At 32.5% G+C, this 22900-nt stretch overlaps 1 protein-coding gene across 2 annotated transcripts in view; it reads right to left on the bottom strand.

Moving 5' to 3' along the window:
* Positions 1-1871: 1871 nt before the first annotated feature.
* LOC128235188 (hemicentin-1-like) overlaps positions 1872-22900 on the bottom strand; it is a 52120-nt gene continuing 31091 nt past the window's right edge. For both annotated transcript variants that reach the window (XM_052949938.1, XM_052949939.1), the window contains exons 11-19: positions 21618-21929; positions 20134-20247; positions 9751-9772; positions 9377-9465; positions 7704-7725; positions 7330-7418; positions 6873-6888; positions 5813-5886; positions 1872-5335 (exon numbers count right to left, since the gene is read on the bottom strand). In XM_052949938.1, coding sequence (XP_052805898.1) covers positions 5286-5335; positions 5813-5886; positions 6873-6888; positions 7330-7418; positions 7704-7725; positions 9377-9465; positions 9751-9772; positions 20134-20247; positions 21618-21929 — 788 coding nt within the window. In that variant the 3' untranslated portion in view covers positions 1872-5285. The remainder of the gene's footprint in view (positions 5336-5812; positions 5887-6872; positions 6889-7329; positions 7419-7703; positions 7726-9376; positions 9466-9750; positions 9773-20133; positions 20248-21617; positions 21930-22900) is intronic.

Raw genomic sequence — 22900 nt, 5'->3', positions numbered from 1 at the left:
CGTATGAAGAAGTAAAATGGTCACATTATTATTGTAAATACAACCAAGTGCTGCATTTGTTGATAGTAAAGCTTCTATATATTTTGGCTTGCTTCTTTACATCACCCATGCTTAGATACCTTTATAAATCAGATTATTAATTTTCATTAAAGCAAATTCAATTGAATGAATATTTTTTTTCTGATAACTGCTTAACAAAATCCTAAAGATAATATGATTTTCTAAAATGATGATATGATTTTTAAAATAAATATGAGAAAGAAAGAACAAAGATTCATTTTTTTTCGCGACAATGCATATACGCAATGGAACCTTATTCCATCGTTAATAGTTTATAGAGAGCTGAAGCCGCTCAATTCCGCAGCCGAGCCAGATAAACTTTCTCCATCCACGGCACTAACCTAGTATTCTAGAAATAATGGGGACAACTTTTTTCACTGGTGACGTCAGCATAATAGGTATCCATGTTTAAACCGCCCCCAAAATACTTCTTAAAATTGTTCAATTTTTTTGAATACGCTTATAGTCAAAGTCATTGCCTTTTAATATGACAAATTCAATTCAAAACATAAAAAAGCTTTTAAAAGTGCACAAACACGGATCATTCACCAAACATTATCTGATAATGTAACAATTTTTCCGCAAGTCACAGAGTGCAGTACACAGGTCACGGTTCAAGATCAAGAGTGTTTACAAACAACGCCACATTTTAAATGGATTTAATTTATGTTGATAGTTTTGGATGTTTAGAACTGCACCGACTAAGCGATCATTCATTTCTGTTGTAAGTGAGATTTTTATCATACACCACAGAAATGGAATAAACTATCGACACGTATCGTTGAATGCTGTTTCACAAATTCCAGCATTTGCGGGTGGGGTATCTTTTCACATCACATGTAGATTTTCAGGTCGATTGTTTTGCCAGTGTCATTATTATGCAGACTTGTGGGAGTTTATGGGCGAGTGTTTGTTGTGTTCGATTGTTGGCGGTCTATTGATAAGATACTAAAACAGTATTTGTGCTTTTCCTCTGACATTGCAGAATATTGAAATGAAGTTCGTTTTTGCGGTCACATGACCACCTGACTGTAGATAAACATCACGTGGTCTACTATCCTAATGAACTAAAGCTTACACGGTCTTTGTTATTGGACCAATTTGTATACAAGTGACAGGATAAATATTTATATATAAGTAAGACCAACAAACGTGTGTGCTTCAACAAATGTCAATGTTGTAGTCTCTATAACGCTTAAACCCAACTGTCGGGCATATTTTTAAATAGATTCCCACAAACGGACACATTTTGTTCTTTTTCAGTCGTTTAATTATGTGCGAGAATAGGATTTGTCATAGTACTTATTTGTTATGGTAAAAACAATTGTTAAAAATATTCCTGATAAAAAAGGGATGAGATTCTATTTCTTGAAAATCATTTCATATTTTTTAAACTTAATTTTGCAAATGCATTTTATATCCCAGCTCTTCTAAGCAAATGCAAATATAACGGCATTTTTATTCACATTTTTGTCAATTCAGGTTTACTGAAACATAGTCAATACGCGCCTGTCATAGCAGCGATATAATATAAACAAACGTTTGTAACCTCTAACAAATAATGTTGGTATGAAACATATATTTAAAAAGGCTATGTTTGAATTAAATAAATCATGTCGACATACCAAGACGTACGCAGACAAACAAAATTTAATTTCAATTTTATACCAAAAAGACATTTAATGAATAACGACTGGTTGCAGTCATACTGTGAGATTGAGGAGACCTATCGAAGAATGAGTAGCTCAATTGCGTACTTTAATAACTTAACTGGTACAACAAATACCATCACAATATATAAAACAAAATCAAACCGATTATACATCTTTAATGTTAAATAAATTACAAAAATGTAGGAACTACTACAGATCCATTCATGAATTATAACATAATGAAATTGTTCATATACGAAGTATGTCTTCAAGTGTCTCGAGGGACATTGAGAGATAGAAAGTGTTCAGTATGCTGTTTAAATTGTTGAAGTTTCCAGTATAAGGCGAACTATCTATAATATATAGTTATGTATTGGCAAAAGAAGTGCGCAGCATTAAGTTGTATTCTCATTTGTTCAGTCTGCAAAAGTGTTCCTTGAAATATTGCATCACACCATTTGAAACAATTTAAACGTTTTAATTCCTCCACTTTCACAATTGTTAACATATAGAGTTGTTCAATGTGATACAAGGATTTCATGAAAAGAGATACCACCTTTGTATTTATGTCTTCTGGTGTAATATTTATTAAATATCAACCAGAAACAAACATAACATAGTGTTAGTCTTAAGTACACTTTATATCAAAGCAACCGCGTATTGGATTGGATTTATTTTCCGTCTTAGTTCAGGGATAAAGTTTTGATTTCTGTCTAATAACTTCATTTATATGTTGATGATTTTAATTGCAAATTCGGACCTTTGTTTGGGTACCTTATTTATCATTTATCATTATAAACAAAAATCTTCATGTGTGTAGGTGTTTGGAATTGCAAATATTTGACAAATTTAGGGCAAAAAACAAGCAAATAAATATTGGCAAAGGCAGTAATTCATCTTATTATCAATTGTACATATTTCGTCAGCATAGTCTCATTTCCTTATATTGCAAAGACAATCGTTGTCTAATAATATAATAATGAATCGTACATAATAAGTGAGTTATTTTTATATTTGTAAAAGGTTTACATAAAAATAAAGAAATTGGCGCTTGACTAATTTGCCTGAACATTGTGCATACGAACTGTTACTTACAGCTTTTAAATCTAACATTCATGTACACATAAACAATAATGCAAAAATAGCTCAGTCATTAAATACCATTGCACTCAAATATTTTTTGATAGGAAATCAGATTCATACTTTAAAAGGTTATGGAGATTTTAACATGAACTTATTCAAACAATATTGTTTCCCACAATATGTAATAGATGTGAAAAATGTTTTCATAGTTTGACCTTTCGCAACAACAGTTATTGCAACTGGTTTTGTCCTCATGCAACATACAGATGATCTTTATCGACATGAATTATGTTATTGACAATAAATAACTAAGAATGTAATTTATTATCACTCAGAAGATATTTCAAATATAGTGTCAGAGTTTCTTAGCTACATATACTTCATTGAGCATGTGCAATAAATAATCTTTTCAAAACTTTAGGAATGTTTTTGTTTCAATTATATTAGTAGATGAGTAAATGTTTGGCCATGATATTCCTAAATTTGATTTAATTTTTTTTTTGTAAAAATCTTCTGTGCAATTATTATCGTTATCTTAAAATATGATAATGCTTGTGATAAAAAAAAACGTTTATGTTTGTTACATATTCTACAACTGTATTTCCGTAGATGACAACTATAGCTCTAATAATCTATTGCTATAGTTTTAAATATATAATATTGGGCTTCAATGGTGCAGAAAAATATGGTTTGTATCTGTGTTTACTTATAACGTCATTAATCTACAAGAGTTTTGCAAAAAAACATTGTTGTCAATCTTTCAATTGAGCACCAGATAATTAACATTGAGAATGCTACTTTATAGTGATGTTTTGTATTAGTTTTTATAAAGTGAACTTATAGTTATTATACTTTAAATTCAGTCAAATACCTGCACTCAGAGAGAATGAATTCATTATCTCAGTGATTAATATTTTGGGCTGCAATAGAACTTGGCTGTCTTCCGGCCTATTTAAAACATAGATTCATTGAGAAATTTACTTTGCAAAATTCAGTTAGTGATTTTAATTAGAAAAATGCAAAGCTTTTTTGTTTAAATCAATTTGCTTTTAATTGAATTAAAGGTTTTTGTGACTGGAGTGTGGGTTGTTTGCATATAAATGTATAGGGTAATTGCTTGTGAAATGTTTGCAAAGATGTGTAGAACTGAACCATTTGATGCTTTATATACCATTCGATTCTAGATCCAGTTGAAAAACCTCGAATAATGGCATTTTGGGCAAAAACGCCTGAGTACTACAGACGAACATGCGCTTAGATGGCATTCAGTGAGATTTGAAAACCTGACACAGACTATCAGATGGACCTAACTTCTGATGTATGCATATATATGTAGGATCAGTCAAAAGTGACACAAAATGCTGGGACGGGTTAACTTATAGGGACCAAACTGCTTTGGTTAAAATGTGTCATTGTGGCAAGAAATGTATCACATTTCACTTTTTCTACAAGGTTATCACTATTAAATGCATGAATGTTGTCTGGTAAACACAATATTCCATTTACTGATTTTCATAACTTTCGCTTTTTCGATTTTAAAAACGAGAATGAGTCGACTACATCATATTGAGCTATTTTGGGTGTATGAAGGACTGATCGAATGTGTTTGTGTATTTTTAAAAAAAGTATGGACGGGATTACCTAAATGTACGTGTTCACTTAACGTTAAGTACCAGGATGTGGTCCAGGATGCCGTATCTGTATTTACGATTAAGAATGCCACTTCAGATCGATATGTTGTTTTAGTGTAAGCTAAGTGATGCACATTGTTTGTTATACTTTAATTTTAGTCTAACACCCTTACTCAAAGAAAAAAACCCATAAATATCTGAGAGATTTTATATTTTTGCTGAACTAGAACTTTTCTATCATCCAATCTAATACAACATGGATGCCTTGAAAAATTAATTGTGCAGCATTTCAAAGTGAGTAAATTTTCTAAGGAGAAACGCGACATACCTTTATTGTTTTAATGAATTGGGTTTGAACGTAAATTGATGGAAATGTATGGTTGTCATACACGTGTAATGCTAGAAATTACAAAACAATATTATTGTTCATGTCTTGTGTATCTATTAATTAATTTGTCCACTGTGGTCATCTTAAATCATTTTAAATGACGTCAAAGCCTTCCAAATTACATAAAGATAGAACAAACATTTCCCTTTTACTCCTTCTATGTCTCACTTGACGTATTTAGCATAATTTATTATAACGTTTCCAGCAATAATATTTCAAGACCGTAGATTCAGTGCCTTAGTTCATATAAAGAGGAGTGTAATGAAGTTGAAGAAGATCTACGTCTACTTAAACTATATGGCGATGGATGCTGTCGTATTGGTTACTGCATACCATATTATACACATCGTTTATCGATGTTGGTCTCCTAACGATCCGGCGATCAGCTTGAACAAATATCACGTGAAAATATTTAAAAGTTTAGTGAAGAATAATTACACCATCTCAGTTCATGGAAATCAGATAGTTTTACTATATACAGTCTGCACTGGGTATTTCAGCATTGTTGTAAACGGGATCCTCTGTAAACAAATGAGAACATACGTTTATGAGATCATTAGATCATGTATTATGAAGACATCATGTATTTAAATTATTATGAAGACATATTATATTTTACAGTTCAAGTTATATTGAATGAAGTTGTATGAATGCAAATACAAATAATACAAATACAAATACATTTGTATAGCGCAGAAAGTATTGTTCAATATTCGATTGCGCTTCACACAGTTCATGCGCTATTTCACACAAGGTATATACAGTCATTTACACATAAAATCTGGTAGGCTCCTAATTATAGAAATGCAAAAGACATTGTGCACTGCGATTGTTATTCTTACAGTATGTTGTATATCTAAGGTAACCAAACGGTTTTAATAGTATCAATCAATTCATGTATACCAAAAACCTTGTCAAACATAACCTTATTATCAATTTTTTATGGGTGTATGAACTATTTATAGAACAAATATAAGTATAGAATAAATTGTTGGTACTTTTTTTGACATTCTCGTAGTATGCATTGGACGCTGAATCGTCCAACGACGTGTACACGTGTGATGTGTTGGCGCTTAAAGGAAAACACATATATAAAGTTTCGACGCTGATTGATTACATCTGCATAACTTATGGATGTGATTTGGTACATAAAATAAAGCTCCTATTTAACAAATATATTTAAACATTAAAGTTAATAAATACAAAATAAATATAAATTACTAATCACGCAGTTGAAACATTGTCAATTAGCAGTCCAATGGATCAGTGGACCACGTGCAATTTTAAGGGTGGTTTAAACTATGACATTGTTTGAAACTACAATAAAACTGAGATCACTCGAGGAAGCCGGAGTCCGAGCTGAAAACTCGAGGGAACCGATGTTTCGAACGTCCCGAGTTTCAATTTTCCAGTCTGTTATGAAATATCTTTCAGTGTATTTTAAATCGCTCATATGTTCAAAGGCTGTCGTATATTAAATTGTTTGATTATTTTGGAACATGCGTTCGGAAAAAAGTGTGAACCTCGAGGGAGCCTTAAGGTTTTGTGCATGATTTGTGTATTTGGGACAGGCTATCTTGCTCGAGTCCTCGATCTTTTTCGGTTTCGATGCAGCGTCGATATATTTTATATGAAAATAGAAGAAAAACTGTTCGGGACCAAGCTCCGACCTCGAGGGACCGCCGGTTCTCGAACGACCGCTTGTTCGAACGACCACAGTTTTACTCTAGTTGTATACATATATATATATCTATAAAACTGGCTAATCAACGGTTTGAAATATTTTCATTGCACTTGTGAAAGCTCTTTAAATTCAAACGTGATTCGTTAAGCTAGCAGGTTTCTAACAAGATATAACACCAATTGCTATCCTATTTTTTTCAAAACAAATATAAATTTTTTATAACAATGCCTCCGATTCTACATGATTTTTTAAAACATTTTTTTTATGTTAAACATACATTTATTACAAAAAAGTGTCCGAGCTAATTGAAAAGCATAGCATATGCCATATGACAGTATCTTAATATATTAAAGTTATATAAATGAACTGCTTACCAATCGTTTCCAGTATCTGAAAAAAAATTTTTTAGACTCATCTTACGTTTTCTATGTAATCGAATGAAAACTTTATACGTTTACGATTTATATTTAGTGTTTTAGGTTTGATAAACTTAATTGCGGTTGGAAAACATTTTTTTACATATGTTTACTTTCAAAGAGTTGCGAAATCATGAAATTGCCTAACTCAATTTAATCCCGTTATTCTTTTCTATTACCTCACAGTCGTAACCACCAATTGCTCGAATTAGTTAAATTTAAAACTGGGGTCTTATCATGGCTGATCTAGATTAAGAATTGACTTGCAAAAACACTAGTTTAGGTTTCCAATAGTCGGTTGAATACATAAGGAGTAATAGGTTTAAAAAATTAAAGAAAATGACGATGAAATTCGTTGTGGTTTTTTCAACACAAGATGTGCATAATGATATAACTTTTTTTTTCCTTTTCTTACTTAGAGCGTCGTATACAGTTTTGTCATTCGTCGTTTGCATCGTTTCGTAAGTACTCACATCGTGACATCCAACGTTTTCTGTACCATGTCTGAAATACTCAAAGCTGTATATGTTTTGTTACTTAACAAAATGGCGATTATACACAAATATTTATTGATGAAAAGAAAACAGTGTATTTTGGACTGCTCATGCGTTAATGTTATTAGAATGCCTAAACATGATAAAAGCAAACACGTGGGGGTCATATCCTTTATAGATATGATGGTGTTTCGTAAAGTTTCACAAAAGAACGTAATGACCTGAATTGAAAGACAAAATGCCAGCTTATAACTAATAAATTGTTTTCCTGGACTTTTCATTCCCTACAACTTACCCGGTTTGTCTTGAGGCTGAACCTGTAAGAAAAACAGTATGCATTATGTGTTTATATACAAACACTAGTTGTATAACATATATGTTTAAATTACATGAACTTTTTAAAGAAATCATATTAGTCTTTATCATATAAACAAAAACCAAAGACACCACTTTTTACAAGTATTAACACTCATTTACGAAATTCTTCATACCAGAAATACTTTTCTTTAAATATTGCCCGAAAAAGTATTTTGCTGTTAATCAAAATAATAATAAAAAAACAATAGGGTCACGATATTCCGTCCAATTTTCATCACTTGTTTAAAAGTCGGCCATCAAGAATGTTACTTCACCATGTACTGACTACGCAGACTCATGACGAACTACAGTAAACCAACCGACCACAAAAGCTTACCGTGACGATTTCATGGGATCTATAATCATTACTTTTTAAAGTGCAATCTTGAAGATTTTATTTAAAAGATTTAAAAAAAAACTTGAAATTTCATATTATTTACAAAACAAATATGTTTATGTACGCTATTTGTCCAGTCCATTGCAAGTCCTCAATGCCTATAGTTCACCTTTGCTTACATGTCAGTAACTTCGGCAAATATGTATAGTAACTCCCCTTAAAATGCGAGTAACGAATAGCATTTACTGGTTTTCATCTACTGGTTGTATTCGCTTCCTCAATAACATATTATAGTTCTTGTATTGGTGTATTTTGCAGGGCCATGGTGTCAATGCCATATTTTGGATAACACATGTGCATACTGTGCAACACAATACCGAATAGGTAAACCAAAAGCGACCCACGCCTAAAAATGAACGTTTTCAATTTTGTGATTGTATTTATGCGTGCTTTAATGGTACAGTATATTTCCTTCAAAGAACAAAGAAGACTACCACTTTGACAAGTATCGCAATAATCCTAGCTATTAAACCAACGACATTTGTAGTGTTTTTGTGACTTTAAACTGACACTCTTATTCAAAATCAATACAAATACATGTATAACAGACATCAATTTTGACTGATAAACCTTTAACGACTTACCAAATAATGCATTTATGGAAAATATTAATTACCTATAACAAGATTGTAACCGTGTATTTAATAGCAGAAAGCGCAAAAAATATTCAATGATTGGTATATGCTAAAAGATTTACTGTGGTATTCTTTAGTCTCATAAGGTAGAAATACTGTGTTTTATGGTTACTTCCTTAAAATTAAACTCAATATCCTTTATACGAACCATTGTTTTTGACATTTATTCATCCTTTTTGGACTTTTAAAACAATATTATTAAATGTGGTAAATCTTATTTACGAGTAAGAGTGCATCTTTAAAAGACGATTTTGGTACGATACATCAACATATTTATACTGATGAAATGCATTTAAAAAAGGCATTGCTGGACTGTATTGATAAAACAGATAATCTCATTGAATAACATCTAATTAATTAACATAAACGCAGCGATGCACATAGATCAATTTCATTCACAACATGTTTATAATGATGAAATGCATTTTAAAAAAGGCTTTGATACATTGTATTGATTGAACAGTTTATTTCATTAAATAGCATCTAATTAATTAACATACACGCAGTGATGCACATAGATCAATTTCATTCGGTTTTTTTAAATGTGCATAATGTTATATCAATATTTTATTTCTTTACCTAGAGCGTCGTATACAGTTTTGTCATTTGTCATTTGAATCGTTTCGTAAGTAATCACATCGTGACATCCAGCGTTTTCTGTGCCATGTCTGAAATACTCATAGCTGTATATGATTTGTTACATATCAAGATGGTAAAAAAACCAAATGTATATAGTTGAAAAGAAATTTAGTGTCAGGACTGCTTACTTGCGTTAAGTTATAAGAATGTCTAAACATGATAAAAGCAAACACGTGGAGAATCATATCTCTCATAAATATGATGGATTTTCGTACAATTTAACAAAACAAACGCAATGATCTGAATGGAAAGAAATGCTGCTAGCCTTTCACTAATTTATTGTTATCTTGGCCTCTTCATTCCTCACAACTTACCCGGGTTGTCTTGAAGCTGATCCTGTAAATAAAACATTAGACTTTATTTTGCAATGTATTTATATAAGCACTTATTGTATAAAATATACATTAAAACTACATGAACGTATTTAAAAAAGTTGCACTAGGCTTAAACAGATTAACACCAGAGCCACGAGATTTTGCAAACATTCTCATTTACGAATTATTTTATGCAACAAAGACTATTTGTTAAATATTGCACGAATAAGTCTTTCGCGGTAAACAAAAATAAATTATATAAAAACAATATGTTCACGACATTCTGACCAACTTTCTTCATTTATTTAATAGTGTGTCATCAAGAGTGTTATATCACCATTTGTTAACAACGCAGCCTCACGACGAATGACAGGAACTTTACCGACCACAAAAGCTTACCGTAAAGATTTCATGGGAGCTTTAAACATAACTTTTCAAAGTGCAACTCTTGAAAATTGTATCAAAAAGTTTTCAAATAAAAACATCACTCGGAATGTCATTTATTTTAAGAGACAAACGTGTTAATGTAATTTATTTGTGCAGTCTTTTGAAAATACAAGTCCTCAATGTCTTTATTTCACCTTTGTTTTCCTGTAGGTAACTTTGGCAAAAAGGTTTGTATTGTAACGTCCCTTACAAATGCGAATAACGAATAGCATTAACTGTTATTTCATCTACTGGTGGTATTCGCGTCTTCAATAAAAAAAAATAGTTATTGTGTTGGTGTATTTCGCAGGGCCGTGGTTCAAATGATTTAATTTAGTTTCAATGATTTATTTTAGATAACACATACTGTTCACCACTTGGAACCAGAATAGGTGAACTAAAAACAACCCAGGCCTAAAAATGAACATTGTCAGTTTCGTAATTGTATTTATGCGTGTTTTAATGGGTGGTTTGAACGCAAACGATACAAAATATTTCCTTCAAAGAATAAAGATTACTACGACCTTTTTTCGTCATCGCCAAATCAGCCGTTTCGGTAAAATATGATGTGAAATAGTGTCCCATTAGTTTTCATAATATTTCGAAGCAAAGTAACAAAGAATATCTGTACTTTTGGAAGACTAACACAGAAGAAATAAATCATGATTCTTTATGCTTTGGGAGATATATATATATTAAATAATCCGTTATTAATGAATGGAATTCATACGCATCAAAACAAAATCAGTTAGTGGCCCTCCCCGCAAACTGCATTGTTTATCATACGAAACAAAAGTCACTTTTGGACGTAGACAGCTTGGGAGGCTTCCCTTCTTGCCAAGTTACACTGTGTTTGTACGAAAAGGTTGTGTCTTAAAATATGTTTTTGGAGGAGCAGGCGGCATTTCCCCACCTGCCAAGACACAGCATAAAAAAGGACAGTATAGGGTGCAATCTTCTCCTTCCAAGCAAAACATTACTGGTTAGAGTTATAACTAAAAAGATGTTCAGGAAAGCGGGTTCCCCCTCCAACAACACCATTGAGTAAGGTACATCGTTTTTGTTCAAAGCTCATTTCAGAAAAACGCACACAGTAAAATGCTTCGGCCCTAACCCAAGCATTAGCAATAAAATAATATTCGGATAAATTTTAATACTGTGTTTCATTTAAATTGTTAAAGAAATGTTGACGTTCATTTAATTCACTTTAATTTAAAAAGACAAAGGTTGTTTTATGCTTATTTTCCGAGTTTATAGTATTTTTATTTATTTTCTTATTTACCTCCTTTTTTGAAAGGGTGTTATTTACGCCGCTACCCCAGGGACGCCCCTCACGCAAAATTAAACTTTTTTTAGCTGGTGACGTGCCTTTCAATTGTCTATTTCCGGTTTGTTGAGAAAAAATTATCTGATATTTTTTTTTTAAAGTTTATCATTCCATCGATTTTTAGTTGAAAGATATTATGAACAGTTATCAATGAGGTTTTATAAGTCACCTTTGTTCAAAACAATAATGAAAACACTTTGGTTTTAAGCGGGGCATGATTACAAAACCAACTTACTACGCCGCCATTTAATGAATGGAAATTTGCAAAGTCGAATGTGTTAGCAAAACAATTGCGAATAATTATTGGATATAAAACATTTTTTTTAGTTTTAGAGTGTGTTCCATGAGACATGAATATTCAGTCATATTACTGTCAGAGAGCAGTTTGATTTGGTTGTTTTCCAGGTAATAATGAGGACCACGCTAGATTGCTGCCAAAATATGAGGCGTTTGTGGGGTAAACAAAATATCAGCTAATCTGTTAATTGTTGGGTGAATTTCCGGTAAGTTCGTATTACGTTTTACAACGCCAAAAAGTTCAAAACTCATTTGAACGATGATATAACATTCTATTTATTTTCGAACAGTTGCATTCGTCTGTGTTTTGGTACTGTATGAAAACAAGTTCAAACATTCAGCTTCAATATCAAGGAAACGTTTGAAAAACGGGATAACCATTTTTCTAATTAGCGGTAAGATGTAAATTTCCAAATATATGTTTATTTTAAGATGTGTAACTTTTTATAAATTTAAAATGTTTTTCTTGCCAACATTTTCTGGTTCAAAGTGAAGTGTTCTGTTTCGATCAAGAGGAAGTAACTACAATGAATTTTAATAGTACATGGAGGTCTGAAAGTTGATATTTTCACTGCTGTTACTTCACTGGTTAAACTCCATATTTCAGCGAAAAGCATAAAAGAAATAAGAGACGTATTTATCGTTAAAGCCCAGGTTAGTACATCATGGTTAGTTAAACTGTGATATGAGTCATCTATTTAAATTGACTTAGTCAATAACATCAATAACCGTAATAAGTGCATATACACTTAGCTCTTAAATTGTTTGCTGATCTGATTTATGGATAAGGGTAGTATTATGGCCTTGTTTTGATAAAGTCGGAAGTATAATATATATCTTCAAGTTCTCCCCTATTCGTTTAAAATTATCGAGGGAGTAAATATCTAAGATAGAAACGTTTCCGATACTGATTTCTCTTTCAAGTATTAAATCATGGTCAAACGGAATTCAGAGACGTCACCGGATCGTGCGCCTTTCCTTTTAAACGGAAGGCAAATTCAAAGATCTAGCCTATTAATTGACCAATAAACTTAAGGTTAGATGGAAAAAACATAAAGTTTATGATATAAACACATTACTTGTATCTTGTATCTTAGATCTTGTTCATTTATAAATTATGAGACACATTTGTTAAAAGTGAGCCATAACGACTGCTGAAACAGTTGTTTGTTCAATTTGTAATACCAAAAATTTATAACTGGCTTATTCTGATCTGAAACAGCCTAATTATTTTACCAAGATGTCAATTAGCAGAGTTGTTGTTCAAACACCTATCGTCCGAGTAATTGAGCATACAAATAAAAGCAAGAGGTTTGAGGGTGGTGTAACTGTTGTGTATCATGTTGGCATGGACAACGTTCAATTAAACGCGAAATGTTAAATTGAAAAGATATTATATTAACCAAAGTGTAGTTTTAAAAAGGTTCCACTTATATCCATTCCAATACTGAGATAATATAAAGGTTGCGAAAACCGACTTGAACTTAGTTTCACATACAGGTAAGAGTAACAGTTGGGTTTAAATCAGTTAACGAAATCTCGCTTTAACTTCAAACATAATCGAAAAAAACACTCACTTTCCTTTTGCTTCAGAGCATGTGATTTTTAACTTGTACTATGAACAAATATCTCGATGAAGTTGTATACAAAAGTTAGTTCTTATGTGCATGTATACGCCGAGTAAAGTGTCCTAATCTCTCTAATGTGTATACCAAATAACTCACTAACATGGTACGAGTTGCCAAAGACAATATCGCCTCTTAGCTCAGAAAGGTGCCAACTAAATGATTTGCCAAAAAATGTGTTTTGGCATATTTCAATAACTTACTTTATATCTGCATGTGACCTAAAACTATTCAACGTTCAAGTGACAAACCATAAAAAAATACCATATGACATTTGAAACATTCTTGCACTGAACAATATGTTTGTCGAATAATGAAAATGTTTAGGATATATAGGTACCATATGTCAATTAGCATTCAGTTAAAAAGCAAATGTTTTGAGTATAAAGGGACCATTTGTCATATGGAATCGTTTCCACTATACTTTCAAGAAGTAATTTAAAGAACCATTAAACAGAATTCATTAAATAGCCATAATGAAGTTGGTCATGTCACACTTCTTGGGAATACAAAAATTTACAATGACTACAACCATGAAAGATTTTATTGTAATATACTTATGTTTGAAAAAGAGGGGCTTATCTCAGTAAGTGAAATTTTGAATCATACACACTCTGTATTTTTATGTCGCTGCTGTATTTAAGGACAGTAATAGTTAGAGTTGAATTTAATTATAACATTAATACAAAAACTGCTACGATGGCCAGTAACGTGCCTTCCACTAATTCTAAAGCGGATATCTCGACAGTTTTCAACGTGCTGGAAAAATTGCAGGGTGAAATTAACTATGTGCAGAATCACTTAATACTATGGATATGAAGGCTGACAATTTAAAAAAGATTTGAAGAAGCTGTGGACATTAGTTCATGATTCAAATAAACTTTTTGATGAGGAATTTTATAATATTGAAAAAAGTTTCAGCATTTAGACTTCCGCCAATCGAAAAAACAGCCAAGTCAAGAGGATATAAAGCAGCATGATTGAATATGAAAAACGAGTAAGTTTATATGATATCCCAAAGCATGAGCAAGCTGAAATCATGAAAACACGACGGACGCTTCTACCAAAGCTGGAAAACGGGCATGGCCAGTGCATGACTCGCTGTACGTAAATGAGATTTCGGTAAATCTTAATATAAATCATCGGAAAAAGAAATAAAAATACTTAAATACTTAAAAATAAAAAGCCTCGTACAGATAAGCAACAGGTTAACAATAGAATTTGGCAAACTTCCTATGCGAGTCGCAGGTGTTCAGTATGAAATATAAGTGCTTATTTTGAACATCATTTCAGATCATTGTGTTCTATTATTTTTTTACATAATGCTGAAACAAATATGCGTTGGTTTTGCATATGCAAAACCATTAATTTGGGATGAGATAATAACAATAAATAAGAATACATAAATTATTAATGCATTGTTGTGTGATGAAATTGTTGAGTATATGTTGGCACAGTAATATTTAACCAGTGGGTAAAAAGAATATACATACTAGAAGTGATAGGTATAATGTTCAAGGTAATCAAAACAATGCCTTTTTCGATGAAGAATGTTTTAGGTTAACAAAAACAAAAACCTTTCTTTTTTTGGTTAGCATTTACTACATGTCATGTAAAAACATCAGAACACTTCTGTATACGCAGAGCTAAGAAAAAGAGTTCAACATCGAACTATTCTACACGCGTTTTAAAATATTTTATGAAGATTATAAACATAGAGACTATAAGTTTTATCTTGTTATTAAAATGATAAAATGATAATCAAATACAAATGCGTGGTTTATTTAGCCCTACACGTGCTCTAATAGTTAGGATTTAATAAACATTATGATGAACGATCTTCAGTTTGTTTAACCTTTAATCAGAATGCAGCCAGATACTTCCGTAAAGTTTTGAAAAAATGCTTTATTAAAATTTGAATTGGGTGTATTTTGTTTAACTAAATGTGTTTTTAAGATTCACCCCGCGGGGTGTTTGCAGAAAAACAGTGTGTTTTACTCGCTAGTAGTTTTTTTTATTCCGCTTATGAAAAGCAGGACGAAATCCAACGTGATATCAAAAATATTATTACCACCCAACATAAAGTTATATCAAGTAGTTCGACATGGGAAGTTAATTCACGGGAGAATTTACTGCTGGGTTTCTCCTGCGGGATTAGATAACCAAATTATATCGATAAACAAACCGTTAAAACGCCATAATTCTGGGATTATATACCTTAAAATGATACAGACTGTTCCCTTACAGTGCGATTTTCTTAAATTTGCATCCAAATGAAACAAGGAGCGGCACGCTGCGCTCGTTTTCCAGCATTTCAAAATAATCTGTATATAAAATAAATAAACAAGAAAAAAAATAACAGCACGGACGCAACATTTATATTTACCTGATATCATACAAGTTTATACTATTAGTATTTTTATGTTGTTGATTTTTTTTGCTTATCACAATCTATGATAATGTTTCTTTACATAGAAAATATAACCATTACAATTAACTCACTGTAATTATCGTAATTATCTTTTTTCATTGATTATTACGTTAGAAAATAACATATTTAAGTTTTATGAGCTAAATCTTTAAGGTACTCATGCACTCATGTTGACAATAATTTGTTAACACATTGTAGAAATTTAGTTACTTTGCTTACTTTTATGAAAAACACAGAGCAGAAACAGATGCTTGAAAGATCAAGTCTAAAAATATAAATGTTTAATAGCATTATACTAACGTTTATTAACAATATAAAGCATTTCCTGTCCCATGTGGGATTAAAGTCCATAACAAAACTGCTATAATTTAAACGTTTTATGACACAAAGAGTTAGAATTAAGGTAACAGGTATTCAACACTTACTAGAAGCCGTTCCTAGAGCAAAACATTCGTTTGCATTGCCCTTTCTTTGGAATTTTTAGATACCATAAACCGATAAAGAAGGTCACTAGTAGTAAAATATGGAAATATGACAATGGGAACTATAATAAACTTTGCCAGAAGCTTTCGGACACTCATTGCTTACTAATTAGGAATACACATATTGATTTGTTTACCAATAATTTTACTTAATCAATTGTTGATATTTCCAACAGCTGTATTTAACAATGTTATAAATATCAATTATCCTGAACCTTAGATGATGACAAATATCAAATTGAAAAATTCGACAACGCAAACAGACTTATAGAAGAGTAAAACCCACTTAAAATCCGATAAATTTGACTAGGCTTCATGGCTTGCCTATTGAAGTTGTCGCTCTGATCAGGAGTTCAAAAAGAACTATTTTGATTCACTTGCTCCGGAACTCAAATCCTGTAAAATTAGTTCAATGGACCAGTGGAAAACTCTTAAGTTATTTACCACTTCGGTAACATCACGAGGTATTCTCCCACTACGAAACCCAGTAGTCGATCAACTTGATTAAATTACAGATGATGCTAAACTTGATTCAAGTGTTATCACACCCTCCAAGGTTAAAATGCTATAAGTAGTCTCTCGGCTGGTAAAGCATCTGGGCCTGATGGCATTGAGTATCGTGTTCTACTTGAAGCTTCTTCAGAACTTCAGAGCCAACATTTATGTAATTTGTTCAATGCTCTTCAAACTTCTGGCGTTGTTCCGTCTTAGGAAATACTCAAATGTTTGTGCTGTCTTTCATAAGGGGGATTATTCGAACCCATCAAATTATCGTCAATATATTCAATGGTTATATTTTCATTCTGATGAAGGCATTTAGCATACTCATATTAGCTATATTAAAGAATCTGGCTTTGAGAGTTATGATATAAGGCGGTAAAAACACAAATTCTTACTATTTTACAAAATGAATAATGGTCTCTTTTCTGGTTTTCTTTCACGTTTGGTTCCTAAGACAGTAGGGCACGCCTCAACAAAATCACTTAGAAACTCATCCAATATGTCTAGCCTTCGTACACACATGTCCCTATTATTTTTGAATTAATTCGTTCCTTCAACAATCTCAGCTTGGAATAGTGTCCAAGTTGAAGCACAATTCATTGACAATGTTTCTGGTTTTAAAGCTTACTTAAAGTCAGATTATGGAAAACGCCGAGGACAGGGTATTCGCACTCATTTACGGAACGAATGCAGTTCATTGAACTATCACTCTTTGTTAAAACTAGTTTTCCCTCAGCCCTCTGCTCGTGTGATATTCAGGAGACAACATAACATTATCGTCTCATCTGTACTATTTTTACTGATTAAAGGAGACTTACGCTTAACTCTGTTGAAGCTTTGATTTCGCAATTTATTATACAGTGATACTACCCTGACAGAAAAGCAAAATAAGACATTGGTCGATGCAGTTCACCTCTTTATTCAAATGTCGATACGATTTGACAGCAAAAGATCAGCCACATCCAAAAACACATAACTATCCCCCACCTTGATTTGTCTTCTTTCTGTGAACCTATGATATTCAGCACCACTGTCAATCGTTTTTTAGAGCTCAGTAAAAGATTTGGCCATAAAGTAGAAGTATTTCATTTAAACATACCGCCATACTCTTTTTTCTTCCTCTTTAAATTCTCATTTTGTTGTCGAACATAATCAAAGACTTTTGTGTTTGATTAATGAAAAAGAACAAGATTACCTTAAAGCTGTTGATAACACAAACTTGTTTTACTTAATACTACTGTCTTGTCAGTGTGCGTCGCCTTTGTATAATTTCCCTTAAACTATTTAATAATGTTAAATAAACCAAAATTATATTTTACATTTAACTTAAATACTAAACCTGGTACTTTAATATTCCATCAATATCAATTTCATTGTGTCATCTTCCATTGTTAGATGTACAAATTTCCGTCACTAACTATGTACTTTTGCTAAGGTTTGGAGAAGAACATATTAAGATGTATTAATAGATCCTTTGATTATGATTAAAATATGTTTAAAAAACACTTTCAATTAAATATATGTGTGTCGGCGAAACACCAATAAAATCGAGCCCGCTGCTGTAACTGTTTTGAAAACGTTTTAAGAAAAAATGTAGTTCATGTGCGACATTGCCCTTTGATCTATAGACATCTTTCGTGTACTCGACACGCCTTCTCCTCATAGTGAACACGTGTATGAACTTATTTTACAATCCCCCATGGCAAAGTAATAGCTTGAACAAGCCAAAACTGGACAAACGCGCGCACTCCCGCAAAAACAGACGGATAGACGTACATAAACCAAACCGCCATTGAGGTGACTATGTCGAACTCAAAGCAAGCAGTTATATACCTATAAAAATCGCTTATTGCATAATTATTGTATATCTATACAAAACAAAACCTATGGGATGTACGTCTTCCTTTGTAAAAGCAATGCCAATTTGAGGACCAAAGCTATGTTTACAATTATTAGTTTTGTATTTTATTATTATGGGTATACAACTGAAACTGAATACAATGTTGGTTTTATGTCTTTTGTTCTTCTTTGTGCATTTGAAATTGTCATGGAGTTACCAAAATGAAACTCTGTCTATGTACATGTCATCACAAAATTCAATTTGCCCTTTTGCGTCGATATATACACAGCACAACAAATGCACACAAATACATGTAATATATCCTTATTCAAAATCCAATGCTTTTCTAATCCAGGTTTTGTCAAAAATATTTAACCAAATCAGTGTCTAAATACTATTATAACAGAAAACATTAAACATCAGAAATGCTCATTTTAGTTATTGATGTTTGAATGGTTGTAATTAAACATCCTATAATACATTCAATATGTTTTAAACATCATTTGTTCCAGGTTTTTTTTGAAAACCCGAGTTCATCTATTCTAACTTTAAAGCAATCACGTGTATATATGGTGATTAATTATTATTTCCATCAGGACCCCCACCCCCAAAATCTATATTTGTTTCCGAATTCTGAATGCCAAATACGTTGAGAGTAAACGCAGACAATGCTGTATTTCTGTTATTCTTCAGTTAACCGTGTATCAGATTTTCTAATATGTTTGATAACATGGATAACAATAATGATATCAATATTAAGTATTAGTCTGACAACATGGAATTTCATGTTATTTTTGCATTTTCGACAACCAATCGCTTTCAATTAATAGCGATATAGTGTGAGATAAAAAACACTCTCAATATGCAACTAAATGCATGATTGTTTGGCGTCATCGCGTTAAATTTCGGTATTCAAAACCGATCATAAAAAAAACACACAAAATAACTGTTCTACAAAGAAGAAACAACAAAGACGACAACGTTCTTAAAAAACCATTAAACTGATAACAATTAGTAGATTGACACTGGCATGAATGTATAGTTTTGCCTTAAAGTTTTATTTTTGAGCAGCTGTTGTATATATCTTTTAGTTCAAGTTAGGATTCCTTTCTTAGAAGATAAGCCTTAAAACATACACCTGATGCAAAACATAGTTGTTGTTCACCGATGAGCCTTATAAGTAATCGATCAAATTTGTAATGGCAACCAGAAGATTGCTGAAATCTCATTTTGATTCCATACAGCAGGTTACATTTGCATTGCTTCTTATTACTGAATCATTAAGCTAATATTATTAAGTTATTGTTGGCGAAAACATAGGAACATAAATGAACGTTCTCAACACTGACTGTGTGCCCTTCTTAGGACAAATCATACATTAGCTGCGTTGTCCAAGCCTTAATGAAAACTGATGTGTGAAGGTTAAACGTAATCAAACTTATTTAATCACTTACCGAGTTTTCTCAATTTCATTACGCCCAAAATAACGCCTCCAATAATCAACACTGCGAAAATGACACCTCCGATTGATCCACCAATTATAGCAGCTGATGGACCATCTGGATCAACTCATTCATGAAACAAAACATAGAAAACTACAGGAACTAGCTCAGCAATCAAAACGTCACAAACAGCTTTTTGATGCCGCAAAGCTAAGAGTAAAACAAAAAGACACTCATTGCTACAAAACAACAAACACAAGAAATAAAATTGTTAAGAAAACGTTATTTAGAAGAAGTAGTAGTAGTACTGTAGTAGAAGTAGAAGTAGAAGTAGGTACAAGTTGTAGTAGTAGTAATAGTAGTAGTAGTAGTAGTAGTAGTAGTAGTATAAGTAGTAGTAGTAGGAGTAGTAGTAGGAGTAGGAGTAGTAGTAGTAGTAGTAGTAGTAGTAGTAGTAGTAGTAGTAGTAGTAGTAGTAGTAGTAGTAGTAGTAGTAGTAGTAGTAGAAGTAGTAGTAGTGGTAGTGGTAGTGGTAATGGTAGTAATTGTAGTAGTAGCAGTAGTAGTAGTAGTAGTAGTAGTAGTAGTAGTAGTAGTAGTAGTAGTAGTAGTAGTAGTAGTAGTAGTAGTAGTAGTAGTAGTAGTAGTAGTAGTAGTAGTAGTAGTAGTGGTGGTAGTGGTAGTGGTAGTGATATGATTAGTGGTGGTGGTGGTGGTGGTTGTGGTGGTGACAGTAGTAGTAGTAGTAGTAGTAGTAGTAGTAGTAGTAGTAGTGGTAGTGGTAGTGGTAGTGGTAGTGGTCGTGGTAGTGGTAGTGGTAGTGGTAGTAGTAGTAGTAGTTGTAGGAGTGGTAGTGGTAGTGGTAGTGGTAGTGGTAGTAGTAGTGGTAGTAGTAGTAGTAGTAGTAGTAGTAGTAGTAGTAGTAGTAGTAGTAGTAGTAGTAGTAGTAGTAGTAGTAGTAGTAGTAGTAGTGGTAGTGGTAGTAATTGTAGTAGTAGCAGTAGTAGTAGTAGTAGTAGTAGTAGTAGTAGTAGTAGTAGTAGTAGTGGTAGTGGTAGTGGTAGTGGTATGAATAGTGGTGGTGGTGGTGGTGGTTGTGGTAGTGACGGTAGTAGTAGTAGTAGTAGTAGTAGTAGTAGTAGTAGTAGTAGTAGTAGTAGTAGTAGTAGTAGTAGTAGTAGTAGTAGGTAGTAGTAGTAGAAGTAGGAAAGGTAGCGGTAGCGGTAGCGGTAGTGGTAGCTGTAGCGGTAGCGGTAGCGGGTGCAGTATCAGTAGCAGTAGCAGTAGTAGTAGTAGTAGTAGCCTCGATGATATACTTTCACATTTCTACCGTTTTTACCGATGTGATACCGTACTACTACCGCATTGATACCGTAAATCAGTAGTACAGCTGCAGTGGTTGCACATCGGCAGAACAACGGCGGCGCTAAGTTCAAAATCATGCGTACATATAATGGTGAATTTATTAAATGGAATATAGAGAATGAATTACTTACTAACAAGATGCACCAATGTTGTAAATGTTGCGTTGACTCTCATGGAGTTCCCTTCGGCATTAGAAGCAAAAAGTTCCACATAGTACTGCTTTTCAGGTTGCAGTTTGTTTATTGTATAGTTAATGCTTTCTTCGAATTCGTTTTGAGAAATATTCACTTTAGTTATGGTTGCCAATTCAATCAATGTTCCATACGATAAATGAAATGTTTGACTTAAACCGTTATTAAATCCAGGTATCCATGTTAGTATTGCTTGTGTTTCTCCGATGGACTCCTCAATAACATGGAGTTCCGTTGGTGGATCTGGTGGTCCTGAAACATATGTTAAAGACTATGTTGTTTTTTCTCAATATCATTAATAATGATGATATGGAACTGGAATGACCGTAGGAATTTACTTTAAGTAATCATTTAATATTTAATATTATTTACATTTATTAAGTGAATGTAGTTGTGTACGCACTTTAATAAAGCTACATGTAGAACTGTTGCGATTTGGGCTTATTATACACATCTGTTAAGGAAACACATGTTTCTTTATAATTGCATAACCGATATAACGTGCATTGCTTTTATAAAAATACAACAAAACACAATTAGCACTGTTTCTTTCTTTATTGTGTACATTTAAAACTAATTTTAAATCAAATATGATTAATTTTTCACAATACATCAACTTATACTTTATCTAATAAAAAAAATGATAAAAATCAAAGTATATAAAATAGTGCTCGTTTTATTTACGATTGTTCTCGCAGATATTTGCCGATTCATTAAACATTTCGCACGAAAAGCGCACCAATTGTTTTAGATCTACGAAAATATCTTCAACAGAATTGCGGTAAACGTACAAATTTCGTCGTCCTCGGTACCCAGTTTATTCATATTTTTTAACTCCGTTGAATACCGTGGTGAATTTGACTGAAGACTCTTCGCACTAGTGAATACTTGATGCGGTTAAATCCGGCGTTAGATTGGACATCTTAGACAAAAGGGAAATAGCCTAGAAGTTACGGTTGAACATGAATAGTTAACATGAATAGTTAACATAATGACTTTCCTACGGTATATTCTGTAAAGTAATCTGAATAATATATAATGGATTCCGGGGAAGGAACATCGAAGACTCCAAGAAATGTGCGACCGACTTAGCAATTCAATTTTAATATGTGATATGCATGGTAATTGATCTATCATAGAAGGAATGAATACTTAACAGGGCACAAAGTGTTTTTCTGCAAATTTCACAATCATGGCAAGTGTGTACCAATTGTAGGGCAATG

The sequence above is a fragment of the Mya arenaria genome, chromosome 5, assembly GCF_026914265.1.
Source record: "Mya arenaria isolate MELC-2E11 chromosome 5, ASM2691426v1".
NCBI classification, from domain to species: domain Eukaryota; kingdom Metazoa; phylum Mollusca; class Bivalvia; order Myida; family Myidae; genus Mya; species Mya arenaria.
This window is presented reverse-complemented; position numbering and strand designations above follow the sequence as displayed.